Here is a 21675-nt window from a genome sequence, read left to right as displayed (position 1 = left end):
TGGTCACAGTTCTGCTCTCCTGAGACACAAATAATAAGTCTAATCCTTCTTCCACAAGACAGCCCTTCAAATATTTGAAGATGGCTCTTCTCTGCCTGCTAAATCCTCTCTTCTCCAGGCTAAACACACTCATTTCTTTCTACTGACCCTCTCATAAGTGCTAGGCACTTCATCATCCTCACGCTGCTCCCCAGGAGGGAGTTTCGATTTCTCAAAATTCCTCTTAAACCATGATATTTAGAAGAGAATACAACCCCCCTATGTGGTTACATAAGTGCAGGTTAAGACAGAAATAACACCTCCCTTGTTTTGACCACTATGCTTTTATTAATGCAATCTTGGTTATATCTGATTTTTGGCAACTATGTAAAAAATAGGCAAATATTAAACGTTGGCCTAGAATCACCCCATACGTGTGTGTTGTGTCCTTTTTTAACCATTGATTGATATAAAGTCACTTTTCCCCACCCCACTCCAATTCTAAATAAGTAGATCATTTTTTTAAACCTAAATATAAGACTTAATATATATTTTTATTAAATATGATTTATCAGATTTAGGTAATATTCTGGCCTATACTGATCTGTTTTGTTTTGTTTTTCTTTAACTTGAAAAATGTAGCAAAGCAGAAATTTTTTTAAAAAAATTCTTCTAACTACTTTTTTTAGGCATAGAAAGAAGTAAAAGGTTTTTTGTTTTTTTTTTCCTACTGCTCTAATACTGTTCCCCAGATTTTATACTTTCCCCAAAACAAAACATAAATACTTCACACACTTAAGTGTTTTAAAATAGGATCTTGCTATAAATATTCTTGTTTTGATTATTTTTTGGTTAATTTGTGATCAAGAGGCAAAAAAGTGAAAAGAAAAATAATCTCCTTGCTATTTAATATATATATCTGATATATATGTTATGTTATTATATATATGTTAAAATATATATATATGTTATACCAAATCATATATGTCATTATTATATGTATATTTTATACAGTAGCAAAGTTCAAAAATACCTGGATTAAAAATAATGGGAATAAATGCATACACTTCATTCTTTGTAATCCAGATATTTCTGAAATTTGTTATCTGATATGTTTACTATCCCTCTCAGCTTTTGCCATTCCAGAGATTAATCAAATATTCAGTAGGCTTGGGCTGAGAACTTAACCACGAGAAACTACTCTCCATGTCATTCTTTAGCCAGGGATTGGTAAACTCCAACCTTGGACTAAACTCTATCCTTGATTGTTTTTTGGTAAATAAAGTTTTATTAGAAAACAGCTACTCCATTTGTTACTGTCTTGTCTATAGGTGCTTTTATGCTACAATAGTCCAGTTTAAGTAGTGGTGACAAAGGCCAAATGATCTGCAAAACCGAAAGTATTTACTATCTGATCCTTTACAGAAAAAGTTTCCTAACTTCTGTTTTCGCGGTTGGTTAGCAGTCCATTCATTCTATTATACTGGGAATAAAACTGGCATATCCCTATCCTTATGTTAAATGAGACTGAAAGCAAAAAACTCATTTAGTTATTTGCTTCAGGAAATATTTGCTTCTACAGGATAAAACTTACATTTCAAGACACAATCAAGAGTCTCACCTCATGGTGCCCATCAGTCTAAAGCTATTATTCCATAAGCTGTGCCCAGTCCTACTCAGGTTCTCGTCTTGCAAGAACAACTTTAAAATCACTCAGCTCAGGCCGTAAAACCCTGTATCTATATCATCCATAACCTCCCCTTCTGAGGTAGTGCTAACACTGTGTCACGTTATATTCTCCTTTTCTGCAGTAAGTCTAATAAACTTGGATTTGGCTGAACAGATATTTCTTGTCACCCTTCTGGGAGTGGAGAGTGGACATTACAAAGCCTCCAAACTAGTATCACCCATCCTTCATTCTCTTATTCTGATTAATGTAAACACCGAGGGCATTCCTCTCTGGTATAATTACCCATATTTTACTTTTGGGAAAACGGACCCACAGAAGCTGAAGCTATTTAGACTTGGGTGGCATGCCCTGTGTCGCAGATCAAGAGGAATAACTAGTAAGGAGAACCCGCTGTCAGGGTTGTGCCGGAAGTCCCAAATCTATTCTAGGTCCTGAACTGAATTGGAATAAACATTTACCTGCTCTAGGCCTCGGTGTCCTCATCAATGCAAGCAAAGGGCTGGCCTATCTTATCTATACAGTTTCTTTAAATTCTGCAATCCACTGAAAATATTATTTTTTAGCAGTTAGAAAATCAGTTTTTCCACACTAATCTGTTTCAGTGAGACTCCTCAAGCAAAAGTCGTCTGAGATCAACTGTATTAAAGACTAAGTTGAGTTTTACAGCTTGGTTGCTCTGATAACAACAACAAAAATGTACAAATGATTCTATTTTCATAACAAACATATTTGCATTTATTTCATGCTGTTAACAACTTAACATGTAATCATGCCTCCTCTAAGAAAAGAAGTAATACTTCTGTGATTGCATTAAACACGCTGTGTTCTATCTTTCTACTAGTCCATCATCTATTATGACTGCCTATTTTGAGAGCTGACATAACAATTATCATAAGTGATAGCATTATATTCTGAAAACAAAGAATGTGATGGTACCATTTATCTTGCTACTTTGCCTGACTTAATGGCAGTTGGGATTTCCTAGTCCAAGCCAGATTTTTTTCAGATCATAAATATTTCAGTTTTTAATTTATTATTGATTTAGTTTGATAGTAAATAACTCTATGAATGCTGAGGTTGGAAATCTGTTATAAAAATTGTTAAGCATATTTTTTTCTGTCCATCAGTGGAATTTGATCACACTAAAATACGACAGTGAAGGTACCTGAAGAAAATGGATTTGGGATTTTTAATTTATCTGATGCAGTTAATTAACTGGTCAATTAAAAACAAAAGGGCAATTAGTGCTGAGCACGTTTGTTCTGATGACGAGTACACGATCTGAAAATGGATCTTGATCTCTGCTACAAAATTCTTTAATGTCAAAGCAGTGTTGCTGTAAGCAGAAGAAGAATAAAGCCCTTAGAACTAATGCACTTTCAACAATGGTTTGTTTTTCATGCTAAAGCAACATAAGCGAGACCCAATTAGAGAGAGAAGTTGGCCAATATTTTAAGTAATATTCCTGCATGGGCCATTCTATTACCTGTATTTAGAGCCATTCCAATCACCAAGCCATTCAGTAGTAGCAGTAGTTTGTTTTGATTTTTCTATCAGAGTGAGAAAATCATTTCAGATAGTACAGAAGAGGTAAGGAACAGTTATAATTTGTAATTCACTTAGGGATTTCTATAAAGAGTGTATAATAATTCTCCCATCACCCAGACTGGTATCACCTACATATTTCTATTATTAAAGAGCATCAGATTGAGAGTTGGACAAGAATAACTTCCCATATTTTCCTCTGTCCTTCAATGTGATATATTAGGTCACCTTAAGCATTCTCTGAAGCTTGTGCGTATGGTTGGGGAGTACCCACTAGAATCCTGTATGAGCCCTTTTCAAAGGCTTGTTACAGAGCTACACATGTACATTACCCTGAATTAAAAAAAAAAAAAAAAAAAAAAAAGATTTATTTATTTATTTTAAAGGGTGGGGAGCAAAGGGAGAGAATCTTTTAAGCAGATTCCCCTGAGCGCGGAGCCTGATGCAGGGCCTGATCCCACACCCATGAGATCATGACCTGAGTCGAAACCAAGAGTCAGATGCCTAACTAACAGAGTCACCCAGGGGTTCCACACCTTGCCCCCCCTTTTTCTAAAACTCCTGTCCCTAGTTCCCAGTACAAACAGAAGTTGGAAACCTCTTTTTTAAAAGAAAAAGAATTTTTCTCTTTTGATAAATCCCATGGTCTTCCATATCTGCTTGAATACCACAGTTGAACATGACAACAGCCCCCCCAGAATTTCCTTGCTGCTTGAGGCTTAGCCAATACTTGACTTTCCCAATTAATTCCTTGTTTACTGGCAATTGTATGCAATTCATAGACTGATGAATGGTTTTATAGCCAAGGAGTAGATTGAGTGATAGCTTTCCAATTCTAAAAAAACATTTATTCTTTTTTTTTATTAACATATAATGTATTATTTGTTTCAGGGGTACAGGTCTGTGATTCAACAGTCTTGCACAATTCATAGCGCTCACCATAGCACATACCCTCCCCAGTGTCCATCACCCAGCCACCCCATCCCTCCCACCCCCCTCCACTCCAGCAACCCTCAGTTTGCTTCCTGAGATTAAGAGTCTTTTATGGTTTGTCTCTCTCTCTGGTTTTGTCTTGTTTCATTTTCCCCTCCTTTCCCCTATGATCCTCTGCCTTGTTTGTCAAATTCCATATATCAGTGAAATCATATGATAATTGTCTTTCTCTGATTGACTTATTTCGCTTAGCATAATACCTTCTAGTTCTAGCCACATCGTTGCAAACGGCAAGATTTTGTTTTTTTGATGGCTGCATAATATTCCATGGTGTGTGTGTGTGTGTGTGTGTGTGTGTGTGTGTGTGTGTATCACATCTTCGTCTGTTGATGGCCATCTTGGCTCTTTCCATAGTTTGGTTATTGTGGACATTAAAAAAGCAATTATTCTGACCCATACAAAGAAACTGTTAGTGTTGTCTGGGTTAAGAATAATTAATGTTGGGTGTGACCTCACAGTCACAGCAATTGTTTCTGAATTCTTCTCTTACCTGTTTTCTGGGGTCAGATGCTTGTCAACAACACATGGTACAGAGGTCAATTTAAGGCAGGACACTCACTGGCTGAAGCTACTTCAAAATTCAGGACCCATTTTTTTCCGCTAAACAGATGTTATTTTTGCTGAGTGTATATACATAGGGTTAAAGAAATACAGTGCCACAATCCTTTACCTGAAAGCTTTATAGCCAAATATATTTTAGAGTTTAGAATATATTAGGATAGGGATGAGCAAAAGAACTTCCAGAAACTAAATCTGTAAAGGGTCAGATAATCAGTGTTTTCTTGAGGGCCATATGGTCTCATATGCTAGAGCTATTCAACTCTGCCTTTGTAGCACAAAAATAGCCATACACAGTACATAAATAAACAAGCATGTTGGGTCCCAGGGAAACTTTATTACAAAAATAGACAGGATACCAAATTTTGTCATCATTCTGTAGTTTGCTGATCCCTATTTTAGCCTTTAGAAAGACATTGTGGTATAATTTCATATATATTTAGACAACACCTCCAGTGGGCAACAGCTCTATCAACCAACATTTCTGGTTTAGCAGCAAAACATGTAAATACTTATAATAGGTTGGATAAAACAGATTGAACAACCTCACATTAATTCAGGACAGGTTTTACCACCCACTGAATTTTGCCATCCAACTTAAAACAATATTTTAATTTTCAGAGATTTAAAAAAATATATTTTGGAATTGCAAGAAAGGAATTCCGAACCTACGCATATTCTTTTGTTGAAGTGTTTGAAATTAATACTTTTGCATTGAGAAATTCCATGAGAGAAAAAAGAAACACCATGGTCTAGAGAGGACAAAGTTTGTTCAGTAAACATACAATAGTGATCTTAGCAATTGGGTCATGAACGAAGACACCCACTTTTCCAGGTCAAAATGATATTTAAAAGATTGCATGGCCTAAAATCCTCACCTAAAACAAAATCCTGGTGATGCATTTTTGAAACTTTTTTAGAGCTTCTGGAAATTCTTTTAAGTTTATATATTGGCTTTCTTTATTTACCTCAAGCAATCTTTAGTATTCTAGGAACCTAGAAATAATTCCTATGGCTACTTTGTGTGTCAATGACCAGCATAAATTTTACCTACTGAATATTTCTAGGCCATTTGTCTGTGAGTAAATAACCAGACTCTTCTCATCTGGATGGCTCTCATTGAGCCAGAGTACTCTCCTTCCTCATGTAATTTAAACTTTTACAAATGGAACTTTTACAAATGACAACCGATGTATAAATAATAACTATTAACCTATCTTTATAGAGTTTTGCCAAATAAAATATCTCCTGGGCTTTTGCCCATTATAGGATGCTGGTAAATACTCAGATGGTAAAGGGAAATATTTGCTATGAAATTATACACTGGGTTGAATCAAACAATTTTAGAATATTAGAGCTGGAAGAAACCTAAAGGTAATCTCTAGGTCAAACCCCTCCATTTTCATAAGAGGAAAATGTCAGTCATTGTGATTATAAATGAATCACCCAACATTACTCAGCTGGTTAAGAGTAAGAGACAACAGCAGAAACAATGTCTCTAGGTTCCCAGTTTAGTCTTTTTCTTGGTAATACTAGATTGTTTGCCTACCAAATACAAACCAAGCACATATTATGGAATAACTATGAGCTCTACATTAAACCTACCACACCAAGTATTATGAGCAAGTATTATATATGGTGTTTATCTTCAAGGTAAGGTATGAAAATTCTGGCAATACAATGGAGCCTTTGATAAATACAAGTCTCAGAGGGTATATATCAGTCAGTTCGCTCTGGCATCTTTGAGAAATACTTCATATAAATTCAGGGTGAAGAATGTATGAACTATTCAGATGATTTTGGTTGCAAGAGATAAACATACAACACAAACTGGATTAGGCAAATTTTCATTTTATTGGTTCACATCTGGAAATTCCAGGGGTGTAAGCATAGCCGATGGCTTCATAATTTCATGGTATCAGGTATGATTATAGGTTTTTTGAATGGCAGAATACAACACAATAACACTCAGATATACAAAACTGGGATAGATGAAGCAGAACTCTTGTTTCTTACAGATCCAGATGAGACAAGGGCCATGCAGGGGAGTGTACCCAGGGACAGGATATAAGCAAGCTAGGAGAGTAAGAAGCAGCTCATGGGTATCAGGTGGGGTAAGGTTAGCTAGATTTTGTGGGCTTCTGTGACATTGGGTATTTTGAATAATTATACCAGCCCAAGGAAGAAGGAACCGTTCCTGAATGTTAGGTATCTGGACACTGCTGGAAATTGGGTTTGTGTGCAATTTAACCCAGGAGTATTAGATCCTGTAAGAGAAATAGTTGGGGTGAGGACTTAGTAAACTGTCTGCCAAGGGGAATTGAGAGTTTTTAGCCATGTTTACAAAATTGGGTTAAGACAGCCCTAGTGAAATATTATATTACATTGGATCAACAGATTTTTATATTAGCAACTTAATCATCTTAATAATATTGACAAAGGTCCTGGTTTTGACTGTCATTGGTTTGGCTTATGTGCCCCTCCTTTTATAAAACACTACAGTGAGTTAAATGGATTTCTGATTGACAAGGCCCTGGTTACATCCTCATCCTGGAAGCTAGAAGGTGGAGGCAATCCCACTCCAATTATATGGACTGAGGGTGTTTAGGGAAGTGGTTCCTCAAAAGAAGGTCACAGAGCTTTTATCAAAAGAAGGGGAAGGAATTGCTGGGTTGGAAAAATAATGAATATCCATCAAATAAGTTGGTCATATAATTTATCTTGTAAATTAGGACTTTTTTGGAGGAGGAAAAGGGTACTGTTACTATTTGTGCTTTGACATTTCAAAGATTTTATTTATTTATTTAACAGAGAGAGACAGCGAGAGAGGGAACACAAGCAGGGGGAGCGGGAGAGGGAGAAGCAGGCTTCCCACAGAGCAAGGAGCCCAATGCGGGGCTCGATCCCAGGACCCTGGGATCATGACCTGAGCTGAAGGCAGATGCCTAACGACTGAGCCACCCAGGCGCCCCTGTGCTTTGACATTTCGATAAACAGAAACTGTCAGGGAAAAATAGTGATGTATGGTCATGTTACCATTACATGGTTTTTAAGAGAGATGTATGCTCCAATGGGGAATTCTATGCAAGTCAAAGAGCATCCATACAGAGACAGTGTATGATACATATGCAGAGTAAATAGAGAGTAGATCCTTGTGCCTATACTGGAAGTATTTACTGAGTAATCTGGCTGGAAAAGAACAGATAGAAATTCATTGTATAAGACCTTGAATACCATTCCAAAAACTTTAGATGGTTATGCAGTAGAGAATGAGCAAAGGTTTCAGAATGCTGGCATAATTGAACCAAATCTTTGTTTTAGAAAGATAATTTTGCGTGTAATATTCACATGTATGGAGAGGACAAGAGATTTCAGGAAGGAAGGCTATTCAGAGATCACATTATCTTTATCTTAGATTCCACTACTCTAGTCAAAACCATCATTATCCCTTTCTTAGACTGCAAAAGTAACCTCATCATTTATCTGTGTAAGTCCACGTTTCAGTCCACCCCTTCCATTCTCCACCACAGCAAACAGAGTGATGTTTGTAAGATGTAATTTAAATTGCATCTGTCCTGCTTAAAATCCTCAATTATAATTTGAAAGTATGATATCCATACTTGTTAACATGGCCTATAGGCCCTGCATATTTGAGCTTCTTTCTCCTTTTTCAACCTTGTCTCATGCCATTGTCCTTCTGATGTCATGAACTGGTTCTTTTTCAGGTCTTTGAAAATGCAAACTTAGTCCTGCCTCAGGACCATGTCCTATTTTTTCCCTTTTGCTTAGACTGCTAGTCTCATTCCTCATCCTTACCCATCTTAATCCCTCAGACCTACACACCCCCATACCATGTACACCCACTCTTTGCCTGGCTAAGAGCTACCTGTCCTTCAAGCTTCAGCTCAAAAATGCTATTTGAACCCCAGCCCATAGATCTCATAGATTTCATTTTTTAGTTCAAAACATTACCATATTTACCACGCATAAACATTCACCAATGTATATATCTGTGTTTGATTTTGTTCTTTTGTTAAATGTCTGTGTCTCTCATAAGATGGCAGGACTGAATATTAATTATTTTACCTTGGATTTTTATTCCTTGATTAAATTTGAAAACATTTAACTTAGATTTTGTAAAAACTTTAAGTTGAATATAGTCAGTTTTTTACTTTAGTTGAAGTAGTTAGCAACAGAAAGAAAAGAGTTTTAAAATTTAAAACTATATCAGGAAATGTTCAAAATTTCATTATCTGCTAGCATCACATATAAAGTCCACATATTTCCAAAAGTATTTGAAGTTACAAGAAATATATATGTGTAAGTTAAAAATTCCCAAAGGGTCCTATCATTTGATATATATATCATTTTATTAAATGTAACCTAGTTGAGTGTATTCTGAACTTATTCTCTCTATATTTTTTTGAGATCATGAGTTTTAAGAGTCTCCTTATTAGATTTCTCTTTTGAAGTGAAGAACACAAAACACTTCATCTTAATTTCATTTATCATCAGATAGCTTAACTGTCAAAAAAATTAGAGAAAATTATGATGTAACACCACAGGAAACGCATGTCTCATATTTGAAAGATAACACTTTCAGAAATTCATTTCTTGCACAAATTTTGTAGTACAATATTAGTTTTAGTTGTACTAACATTAGGAAAGATTGTGTTTCTTAATGAATATATTCTCAAAAATAGTAATAAAAAAACTTAGAAGAGTCCATGAAATTTATAAAATCACTGTTAATACATATAAGATGGAGTAATATTTTATCCTATTTCTAATGGCATAGAATAAAAAATAAGAGCAGCAACAGAATTACAGGAGTTGGTTTAATATGTTTTTAATCCTCATTAACACATCAAAAGCATTTAACTCAAAATTATATTACTGAAAGTTTTAATCTATATAATACATTCAATTGAATTGCATTCCACCCCATTATCTACTACATCAAATCTCATAGCAAATGACATGTGTATCTAAGGTATGAACTGAAATTATGGAAATATGAATTGAAATTATGGAAACTTTGCAAAATATATATATACACAAAAGGTAGACATTTAGGTTGCTTTATTTTGAATAACAAAAATTCGTATACATTTTTAAGTATTCATGTTTGTATTTTTGTCATTTCATGACAATTTTGTTTCTTTCAGACTCTTGAGATACTGACTGGAAGATAGACATTTTTTTTTCCTGCTGATTGTATGGGAGAAATTTTGACCTTAGAAAGTGGAAATGAGGTTGCTATGGAAACTGGTAATTCTGCTGCCACTCATAAATACTTGTGCAGGTAAAGTGTTCTATTTATGAGTTTTGATTGATAATCTATTGGCATTTTATTTTTTTCAATATGTGAAGCAATTTTTAAATGCATAACACTTATGTTATTTGAATTATTAAGTGATAAACAAAAATTTTAAGGTAATTTCTATGGCTAATATAGAATCCTTAAAAAATGCATCAAGCTCTATTTTTAAACAGAACTAATGTTTCAATTATAAATGGTCAAATATGAAATTTTTATTGTAAAAGGATGCAATTAAATGATTTTTGCATCAATAAACAATGAAGAATAGTTATTTTTTATTTCCTGTATAGTTAAGTCTTTACAAATTAAGGTTGAAATACCTATTTTCTCTCAAATTTAAAATTTGGTATAAAAAAAGCTATATTGAAATAGAAGAAAAAGTGATATAGAATGTTATATCAAAACTAGAAGTAACCTTTGAAATTGTTCTTTCCATTTCAATGATACATGTTCTTTTACTCAACCTAGATCTATTAATATTGGTGTGTCAGTTAGCTTTTGCTGTGTAACAAACCATCCCAAATCTAAGTAGATTAAAGCAAGAAATAACCATGTATTTAGTTGACAAGTCTGAAAGTTGGCAATTCAGGGTAGACTCACTTGGGCTGTTCTTTTAGTTTTGGCTTGGATGAATAACATCTGTGGTCAGCTCCTGGGTCTTCTGGGACTACGCTGGTCGAGGACATTCTTAGCTGAGACAAGTGGGCTGCCTCGGCCTTGGTTCAAGTGATCTCTCATCCTCTATGGCCCTGGGTTCTTTCACATAGTGACTGCTCAGAGTGCCAAGAGAAATCAGGAGCATGCAAAATACCATGATGCTGAGACTTGCAACTGGCCCAGTGTCATTTTGCTATATCCTTTTAACCATTCTAAGTCACAAGACCAGTCCAGATTCAAGAGGTTTGGAAATATCTTCATCTCTTGATAGAAAAACTGCAAAACTATAATATAAAGGGGCATGGAAATAAAAAAGGAAATAATAGTGGCCATTTTTTCTAAATCATCAGCCATGGTCTGTTAAGATTGTAGAGTTCTATTCTTAATTGTCAAGTTTACCTATTTGAGTTCTCACAGAATCTGGACATTAGCTAGATTATCTCCCTGTCAGAGTAGCCCTTCTACCATATCATGCTGCTTCCCACCAATTGTGTGATAATGGATACTTTTGAAGTTCATATATTTGTAAAAAAACAAAAACAAAAACAAAAACAAAAACCAGTAACATATTGGGAGAACACAGAAACCAACATAGTAATTTATAAGCCAGAAAAGCAGCAATTATAAGAGACACATATTTGATAGCAATTCCAAGAAATGGAAAGATGTACTAATCTTGAAACCTATGAGAATGCTAAAATATGTAGAAATCAACTATTAGCATCAGAAAACCATATAAATAAAGGTATTTTTAACACTAGAGAATCCAGTGTTTAGAAGTGCTACAATCATATTTATTCAAAGTGATAACATTATTTTGATTCATGTCACTTCTAACTCTCTGTAACTAAGATTCAGAGGTAAATAATAATGTCTCTTTTTTGGTAATAGATTAAAAAAGGGCAGAGCAGAATCATCAAGATGCCCCCAAATTATACGTGTATAAATAAGAAATTCTCTTCCAACTTTACATTTCAGCTTCCTGTCAAAATTTAGCATTAACATTTTGCTCTTTAAATATGTATATTGAATCAGCCTAGTATCTCTAAAAGACCTTTTGTGTTAAGTTAAAATAAATTATTAGTCTCAGAATGCATATCAGATCTGAGAAATCTTCCAATTCTTCTATTAACTTTATTTATCCAAATTGGATGTAATTCAACATGTCCTTTTGCTTTAGTCTAAAGGGAAAAATAATAATATGTCCTTGGTGCACAATATCCCTGTGAAAGAGCAGATTGGATCTTTTTTTTTTTTTTAAGACATAGCTATTTAAATAAAATTGAGCTAAACAATGCTCCAGAGGTAAGGATGTTGATAATGATATACACAACAGAACACTGCTTTAAATTTGTTTGGGTTTTTTTGTTGTTGTTTTTTATTTTTGTTTTTGTTTTTGTTTTTTTAGAGACCTCATGGTGTGTCTCCCTACTTGCAAATACTATGGTAGTTTGGAAAATTAGATTATCCGATGACGAAGTGCTATTTCTATGCATATATATAATATCTTCTTTGCTTTCCCAAAACCTACTTTTTATTAATTCTGAAAGGTTAACCAATCTTTTACAGTTATCTGCTTTTTCCTTCCTATTTTCACAGGTATAATCTTTTGAAAATTTTGATATTTTGAATCTTCCCAGACTCTAATATTTTTTAAGATTTTATTTATTTATTTATTTGAGAGAGAGCGAGAGAAAGTAGGGGGAAGGAGCAAAGGGAGAGGGACAAGCAGACTCTGCATTGAGCGCAGAGCCGGATGTGGGGCCCCATCTCACAAACCTGAGATCATGACCTGAGCTGAAACCAAGAGTCAGTCGCTTAACCAACTGAGCCAACCAGGCACCCCCTAGATTCTAAATTAAAACAAAATTTTGCCCCCAAACTCTTCACCTGTTTTCTTTTTGTTTGTTTTCATTAAGTTTACAACTTCTTCTACCACCTTTATTATAGACGTAAGCCCTTGAGCCTTTACTATAAATCATAGTCCATCTAGGCATATATTATGATTCTGGAACATTTTTTAAATTTTGAGTGTTTAAAAGTTCTATTGTTCTATCTTAGTATTTTTTCAATATTGTGAGAAAACAAAGGCCCATTTCATTAAGATACTAACTGCTAATCATATACTTTTAAATTATTCCATTAATGTGTGAGATACACTAAATAATGTCCCTTAAGAATATCTAGGTTCTAGTATCTGGAATTGAATTTTACATTAAATAACAAAATGGAGGGCGCCTGGGTGGCTCAGTTGGTTAAGCGTCTGCCTTCGGCTCAGGTCATGATCCCAGGGTCCTGGGATCAAGTTCCACATCAGGTTCCTTGCTGAGCAGGGAACCTGCTTCTCCCTCTGCCCCTCCCCTTGCTCGTGCTCTCTCTCTCTCTCCCCCTTTCTCTCTCTGTCAAATAAATAAATAAAATCTTTAAAAATAAATAAATAAATAACAAAATGGATTTTGAGGATATGATTAATTTAAAAAGATCTTGAAATGGGTAGATCATTCTGAAAAATCCGTGTGGGAAATCACAAGTGCCCTTATAAGAAAAATGCAGAGGGGATTGGACACAGAGCAGAAGGCAATATGAAAACAGCAGAAAAAGATTTGAAGGTACTATGCTGTTGACCTTACGTATGGAGGAGGGAACTATCAGCCAATGAATGAGAGGAATGAAACTCTAGAAGCTAGAAAAGGCAAGGGAACCAAAGGATTCACCCCTTGCACATTTGGAAGGAGTGTGGCCCTCTGGATACCATGGTTTCTGCCGTGTGAAACCCATTTTGGACCCCTGACCTCCAGAATTGTGAGAAAATAAGTGTGTTGTTTCAGGCCACCATGTTGTAATTTTTATAGGAGCCATAGGAAACCAAGGCAGTATGTTTCTTCCTCACTAGACCTTATGTTCCAGGGGGCAGGGACTATATCTTCCTGGCACTTGGCAGGGATTCAATAAACATTTGTTGAATGAATGAATGAATGAATGAGATTCAGTGTTGTTGGCCCTATTTGGATTATCATCAAATAGAAAAAATTTGGTCATATCATTTCCTCTGAGAAACAACTGGTCTAGTCTATCCCAATAAATATGTGTTATGTTATTGTCATAGGGTTTCTAGTAATATTTAGTAATATTTAAAAGTTTCAAACCATTTGAATGGAAACTCTATGAGGACAGTGATTTCTGTCTGCTATATTCTCTACTATTTCTTCATCACCTAGCAGATGGTCTAGAAATACTTATCGAAGAAACTAAAGAAAGCAGTTCCATTCAATTCAACAGACATGTGTTAGTAGCTCATATGTTCCAGGCACTGAGCTAGATGTTGCCTTTCAACAACAAGAGGGCTCTGGTCCCTGCCCCCTTCACCCTATAGTCTAAAAGGGGAAACAAGCAAGTAAGTCAATATATGCAATTAAGTGCAAGTTGCTATGTGAACAACATAGTAGCAAGTACATAACATGGAACTGTTCGAAGAGGACATCTGCTGCTTTTTTCAACCTTCAATCTACTTATGTATTTTATCTAGCAAATCTCTAGATTTTTGCTAAAATAAAATGACAGGCATTTCATTTGTGTTGTTCTAGTTAGTGGAAGGATGTACCCATGGCCACTGTAAAGGGACAGTCCACCTAAAAATGAAATTAACACAGAAGCAGGACAATCCAAGGGAAGAAAAGCACAGTTTTTTTATTCTACCTTTGGAACTTTAAGTAAGATAAGCCAATAAGATGTCCCTTTCTCACTTAAGGCTAATTTACACTGAGATTCTGTCCCTCGTGACAGAAAGAATCTTTTCTAGTACAGGTTAGAAAACTTGTTTTTGATGTAAATCACTGAAGATGCTAAGGTTAGGCTGAACATGGAATTCCACCTGGGATAAATGCCTACTCACTGCTGGGAATGAGGAACAGAACAAATAAAAGAATGACAAAAAGACACAGTTTTTCCTGAAAGGAAAAAAAGCATCAACAGGTTTAGTATAGACTCAGAAGTTTGATTTTTAGCCCCCAAATTACTGAGGCATGTGCATGTCTTTAGGGTAGGAAAAACGTAAATATTAATGGGATAATTTGGAGACCACATTGATAAATGGAGGAAAACTCTAATTTTCTTTTAGACAATGCACAGGAAGTTTTCACAAAGAAATATTTTGTTCTTAAGATACATATTAAACAAAGTAGCTAAAGCAAATCTATAGTGGGTGTAATGAAGAAACCAAAAACCATGTAGGATCAGGTTCTGTTGATGGTAGAATATCACAAGTGTGAGAAACCCAAGTTTCTTTAGATCTTTCACTTTACTATGAATTTTTGTAAAATTTGATAAATTATAGGCAAATTGCAAAATTCAAGTTTTCATGTTTAAAAATGTGACAATTGTAAAAAATTTTTAAACATTAAATAATAGGATAAAAGTAATAATCAGCTGAATCGTGTGCTGTGTCTGTTTTGGGTCATCTGGGTTTAGAGACAGTGTAATTTTAAACCCAATGCCTAATACATGCTTGGCAGTCCTTAAGAATAGTGCCAATGAAGGCTGATGGCTGGTATTATATTATAGAACATAATAAGAAATAACAACCCTCACTAGTTATAAGGAATTTTATTTCCATGGCATGCAAAATTCATATCATCTTAAGAACTTCTATTTTTAACTTTGTTATTTTAACAAAATATTATCATTTAAATGATAGTTTTTCTAAACATTCCACTTGGTTCATAAATGTAATTGGCTTATCTGTGTGCCATTTGTATTTATTTTGTTATGGCTGAGCACTCTGTACATATCTTATACAATTATGGACTTGAAAACCTATTTGGTCAGTCCTGAAGAAATACTGGTTATTCACTGCGAGACTCATTTTTGTTTCAGAGAGAAACTGAATAATTCAAGGAAGTGAACATGGAGCTAGTATTATTTATTGGCAGAGTAGTATTAAAGGCTTCCTTTAGGCATTCTAACTATTGTATTATGTCATCAGGGTCTAATGAGTTGGTTTCTTCCTCTGTATTAATTACTCTTGAGAAATAAACGGAGACTAGGAATTATGTCTTTCCTGCCACCATATACATGCAGTATCTACTGACAAATGTGCTTATATTATTATCAAAACTTCTCCCAAAGTAACTGATTTTTTAAATTTGAATAAAGTTGTTTTTAGGGCTTATCCCAATAAAGAAAAAAAAAAAAAAACACCTGTGTGTCAGTATTTTTACATAGCTTGCCGTTTTGCGAATGGAGTAGCCTGAAATTGAATCTGGAAGAAAATCTACCTCCTTCTGAACACTCACAATCAGAGGACTATGATAAGGAGACATTGAAAAGTATTTGTGATTGCTTGAATTTTACTCTGTTTCAAGCATAACCTTCTATTGAATTGAGAACCAGAGTAAATGAACTACCTGAGAGAGAAAGCCGCAAGAATGGAAATATGTACTGTGACCAAGATTTCTTCAAAGAAGACGATGTATCACACAGCAAATCCATGAAAATTGGCAGGTGTAATAAACCTGCTTTGCTCAAGGATCCCAGAAGCACATAATGGATATTCCTTTGGGTCAGAGTGTGATGAATATTGAGTACATCACAACCCACACTCTGCCTACGGTCTTGTTCAGATTTATTGTTAGCATAATAGCACCTTTAGGAATGGAACACCGGGCTATATTTTTAAGCCAAGTGACATCTTTGCAATTTCTAATAGAGATGGCCCAATTTAGAAATGCTGAAAACACCATTTTTATGCAATGCCTACTGATAAAGGTGTTTATATGGTTATAAAATCTTCCTCCAAAGTAATTGATTCTTAGACCCTAAATGAAATGGTTTTTTAGGACTGATAACAATGTAGAACAAAATTTTCTGTTTTGTCAGCACTAGAAGGAAATGATTGGTATGCAGATCAGGCATTCTATAGGGAATGTTGGCCCTTAGTAGATGGGAATGTAGGACATAGTGCTTTCAACTCCAAGTCTTTGAAGGAGAGGGTCAACTTTTCTCTGGAGGTGATAACATCAGGTAATATTTTTATTTTAAGGGTACCATAAATAGCTTAACCAGTAATTGAAAATAACATGGGCATTTTTGATAGAGTTTTTCTTCTCCTATTTAAAACTTCCCTGAGACTTCCAATCAACCTCCTTATGGCTAGCAAGAAACTAGTCAATCTGACTTTTTTTCAGCCTTTTTCATCTCAACTTATACTAAACTCCCCTTTGCTCACTGAACTAGAGCCATAATTCTTTCTTATGCTCCCAGAAATATCAAGATTGTTCTCTGCTCCAGGCTTCTTCTCTTCTTGTTCAGTTGCCTGGAGCACTCTTCAAATCTCTCTATGCCTGGCTCTTTCCATTGTGCCCATCTCCAATTAGTCACCTCAATGGAATGATCTCTTAGAAACCTATCAAAAGAAGAAGAAAAAAAAAAAAAAAGAATAAAAGAAACTTATGGAGGTAGCCAGCACCTGGTCCCACTACTGGTCCCAGTCACTCTTATCAACCTTTTTTACTGTCTTTAATGCACTTGTTACTATCTGGAATTAACTTATACATTTGTTGATTACTTTTCCATTTTCTGTCTACATCTAGTGGAATACAAGCTCTATGCAGGTAAAAATATTTCCACTTATGTATGTGGCTGCATCTCTTATGCATAGTAGAATGTCTGACACATAGTAAGCACTCAATAAATATTTTTTAAATAAATTAATAAATGATTGACCTCCCAAAATAAGCCCCCAAAACTACTTAAGGGTAATCCAATATCCCCAAACACTTAGAATTTTATTGTATATTGTTAGAATCTACTTTTAAAAATATGCATTTTAATCACAGTATATCATTTGGTTTCAGGCACTTTTTTTACTCTTTAAAAAAATCGATGGTGTATACTGAACACACGATGTTTGCTCAGGCACACTTGACCTAGACAGGCATAATTTCAGTGTTGTTTGTTCAAGGACTAGCATACTTGACACACAGCCAGTGCTATTTTAATATTATTGGGTAGCAGATACCCACTGTTATTGTGTCACAGATAATCTGAATATTTAAAACCTTTGAGCTGTATTTCATCTCAGGATGTATTTATCCATTCCTTCCCAGTTCCAGGGTTATCCGCCAGGTCAATCCCCCATTACCTCTCCTCTAGACTTTTGTAGTAGCCTCCTATGTGTTCTCCCTATTTCGAGGCGTCCCCTATATCTTTCCGAAGACATAGCTTATTGACACAGACTCCTATCAAAGCAAATCTTCATCAAGCACAGAGGATTTTGTCATTACTCTGTGTCAAGACCTCCACAGATCCCATTTCCTATGAAGTTCAAACTGTCTAATCAAGCATTCAAATTCAATTTCCTTCAACAAATATTGAAAGTTCTCCAATTAATTTAATTCAACCTGTGTCCTGGGCCATGTCTTCTCTTTCTCTCCTTCATGTATCCTTCATTTAAGTCAGACTGCACTATCAATGAGATCTCTGCACTTTTTCCATTCCTCATATGCATGTCTCCACCTGCATTGCCCTTCTTCAGATCCTGTTCCTTCCAATGAAGTCAAATCCAGTCTTTCTCAACCACATTCAAATGTGACCTCCATTCTGAAAAATCCTCCAAGCAACATATAATTCGCCTTTTTTCCTAATACTTACTCCACGAAATGGATTTTATTTCCACAAACTTTGTTTAAAAAGACATCATTTTTCTCAAATATGTACTCATTCTGAGAAATATATTATATTTACTCTTGTTGAAAATAAATTTATAATGATGGAATGCTCAGTTCTAAAGGGAAAATAAAAACTAACCTTTAATATTTGATTAGTTACACTTTATACCTAGTGCTTTATAGTTTATAAAGTGTTTTATGTGCAATGTTCCATCTGTGCTTGAAAGTGAGTAGAGAAAAGATTGTTATCTTTCTTCTCTAGCTGGGGAAACTGAAATTCAGAGGTACAAGACTTATCAAGGACCATAGGGCTAGAAAATAGCAGAGTTTATGATGAGAATCCAAAGCTCAGATGAAAATTTTGTTCAGTATTTATTCAAGACATCGCTTCTTGACACAGACTCAAATTTATGTAACAGTTTTTTTGTTTTTTTTTTAAGTTGGTGTCAGTTGTGTTTAGAGGCCAGCTTCTGCTCAGAGTGTAATAAGACTTAAAGAGAAATTCTCCAAATTTTATGACCAACAAATAAAGGAGTAGTAGTTATAAGCATATAAATCCAATGTGTGGATATTTATTTTATATACATTAAAAAACAAAATATGTATATGTTAAAATTATAGACAAAATAAACACTTACAGAATTTCTAACATTTTCTTTCCTCACTATCAGTAGTTCACCTTGTATACTCCTTATGCCCCACTTTGGAGATTATGCATTTTATTTATTTATTTTTGTTTTAATTTTATTATGTTTTGTTAGTACCATACAATACATCATTAGTTTTTGATGTAGTGATCCACAATCCATTGTTTTCGTATAACACCCAGTGCTCCATGCAGTACGTGCTCTCCTTAATACCCATCACCAGGCTAACCAATCCCCCCTCCCCCCTCCCCTCTAAAACCCTCAGATTGTTTCTCAGAGTCCATAGTCTCTCATGGTTCATCTCTCCCTCTGATTTCCACCCCCTTCATTTTTCCCTTCCTTCTCCTGATGTCCTCCATGCTATTCCTTATGTTCCACAAATAAGTGAAACCATATGATAATTGACTTTCTCTGCTTGACTTATTTCACTTAGCATAATCTCCTCCAGACCCATCCATGTTGATGTAAAAATTGGGTATTCATCCTTTCTGATGGCTGAGTAATATTCCATTGTATATATGGACCACATCTTCTTTATCCATTCATCTGTTGAAGGGGATCTCGGCTCTTTCCACAGTTTGGCTATTGCAGACATTGCTGCTATGAACATTGGGGTGCATATGGCCCTTCTTTTCACTACATCTGTGTCTTTGGGGTAAAGACCCAGAAGTGCAATTGCTGGGTCATAGGGTAGCTCTATTTTTAAATTTTTGAGGCACCTCCACACTGTTTTCCAAAGTGGCTGTACCAACTTGCATTCCCACCAACAGTGTAAGAGGGTTCCCCTTTCTCTACAACCTCTCCAACATTTGTTGTTTCTTGCCCTGTCCATTTTTGCCATTCTAACTGGTGTAAGGTGATATCTCAATGTGGTTTTGATTTGAATTTCCCTGATGGCTAATGATGATGAACATTTTTTCATGTATCTGTTAGCCATTCGTATGTCTTCTTCAGAGAAGTGTCTGTTCATATCTTCTGCCCATTTTTTTGACTTGAGTATTTGTTTTTTGGGTGTTGAGTTTGAGAAGTTCTTTATAAATCTTGGATACCAGCCCTTTATCTGTAGTGTCATTTGCAAATATCTTCTCCCATTTCTGTGGGTTGCCTCTTTGTTTTGTTGACTCTTTCCTTTGCTGTGCAGAAGCTTTTTATCTTGATAAAGTCCCAAAAGTTCATGTTTGCTTTTGTTTCACTCAGCCTTTGGAGATGTATCTTGAAAGAAGTTGCTGTGGCCGATGTCAAAGAGGTTACTGCCTATGTTCTCCTCTAGGATTTTGATGGATTCCTGTCTCACATTGAGGTCTTTCATCCATTTTGAGTTTATCTTTGTGTATGGTGTTAGAGAATAGTCGAGTTTTATTCTTCTGCATGTGGCTGTCCAATTTTCCCAGCACCATTTATTGAAGAGACTGTCTTTTTTCCATTGCATATTTTTTCCTGCTTTGTCGAAGATTATTTGACCATAGAGTTGAGGGTCCATATCTGGGTTCTCTATTCTGTTCCATTGGTCTATGTCTGTTTTTGTGCCAGTACCATGCTGTCTTGGTGATCACAGCTTTGTAATATAGCTTGAAATCACGCAACGTGATGCCCCCAGCTTTGTTTTTCTTTTTCAACATTTCCTTGGCGATTCAGGGACTTTTCTGATTCCATACAAATTTTAGGATTGTTTGTTCCAGCACTTTGAAAAATGTCATTGGAATTTTGATGGGGATGGCATTGAAGGCATAGATTGCTCTGGGTAGCATAGACATTTTAACAATGTTTATTCTTCCGATCCATGAGCATGGAATATTTTTCCATCTTTTTGTGTCTTCTTCAATTTCTTTCATGAGTGTTCTGTAGTTCCTAGAGTATAGATCCTTTACCACTTTGGTTAGGTTTATTCCAAGGTATCTTAGGGTTTTTGGTGCTATTGGAAATGGAATCGTTTCTCTAATTTCTCTTTCTACAGTTGCATCATTAGTGTATAAGAAAGCAACTGATTTCTGTGCATTGATTTTGTATCCTGCCACATTACTGAATTGCTGTATGAGTTCTAGTAATTTGGGGGTGGAGTCTTTTGGGTTTTCCACATAAAGTATCATGTTGTCTGCAAAAAGAGAGAGTTTGACTTCTTCTTTGCCAATTTGAATACCTTTTATTTCTTTTTGTTGTCTGATTGCTGTTGCTAGGACTTCTAGTACTATGTTGAACAACAGTGGTGAGAGTGGGCACCCTTGATGCGTTCCTGATCTTAAGGGAAAGGCTCTCAGCTTTTCCCCATTGAGGATGATATTCGCTGTGGGTTTTTCATAGATGGATTTTATGAACTTGAGGAATGTTCCCTCTATCCCTATACTCTGGAGAGTTTTAATTAGGAAAGGATGTTGTATTTTGTCAAATGCTTTTTCTGCATCAATTGAGAGGACCATATGGTTCTTCTCCCTCCTCTTATTATGTGTTCTATCACATTGATTGATTTGTGAATGTTGAACCACCCTTACATCCCGGGGATAAATCCCACTTGGTCATGGTGAATGATCCTTTTAATGTATTATTGGATCCTATTAGCTAGGATTTTGTTGAGGATTTTGGAATACATATTCATCAGGGATATCGGTCTGAAATTCTCCTTTT

At 35.3% G+C, this 21675-nt stretch overlaps 1 protein-coding gene across 2 annotated transcripts in view; it reads left to right on the top strand.

Moving 5' to 3' along the window:
• Positions 1-21675, top strand: part of CNTN6 (contactin 6) — a 292999-nt gene that overhangs the window by 52529 nt on the left and 218795 nt on the right. For both annotated transcript variants that reach the window (XM_036079841.2, XM_036079849.2), the window contains exon 2: positions 9934-10070. In XM_036079841.2, coding sequence (XP_035935734.1) covers positions 10016-10070 — 55 coding nt within the window. In that variant the 5' untranslated portion in view covers positions 9934-10015. The remainder of the gene's footprint in view (positions 1-9933; positions 10071-21675) is intronic.

The sequence above is a fragment of the Halichoerus grypus genome, chromosome 1 (genome assembly GCF_964656455.1).
Source record: "Halichoerus grypus chromosome 1, mHalGry1.hap1.1, whole genome shotgun sequence".
In the NCBI taxonomy this organism is placed as follows: domain Eukaryota; kingdom Metazoa; phylum Chordata; class Mammalia; order Carnivora; family Phocidae; genus Halichoerus; species Halichoerus grypus.
This window is presented reverse-complemented; position numbering and strand designations above follow the sequence as displayed.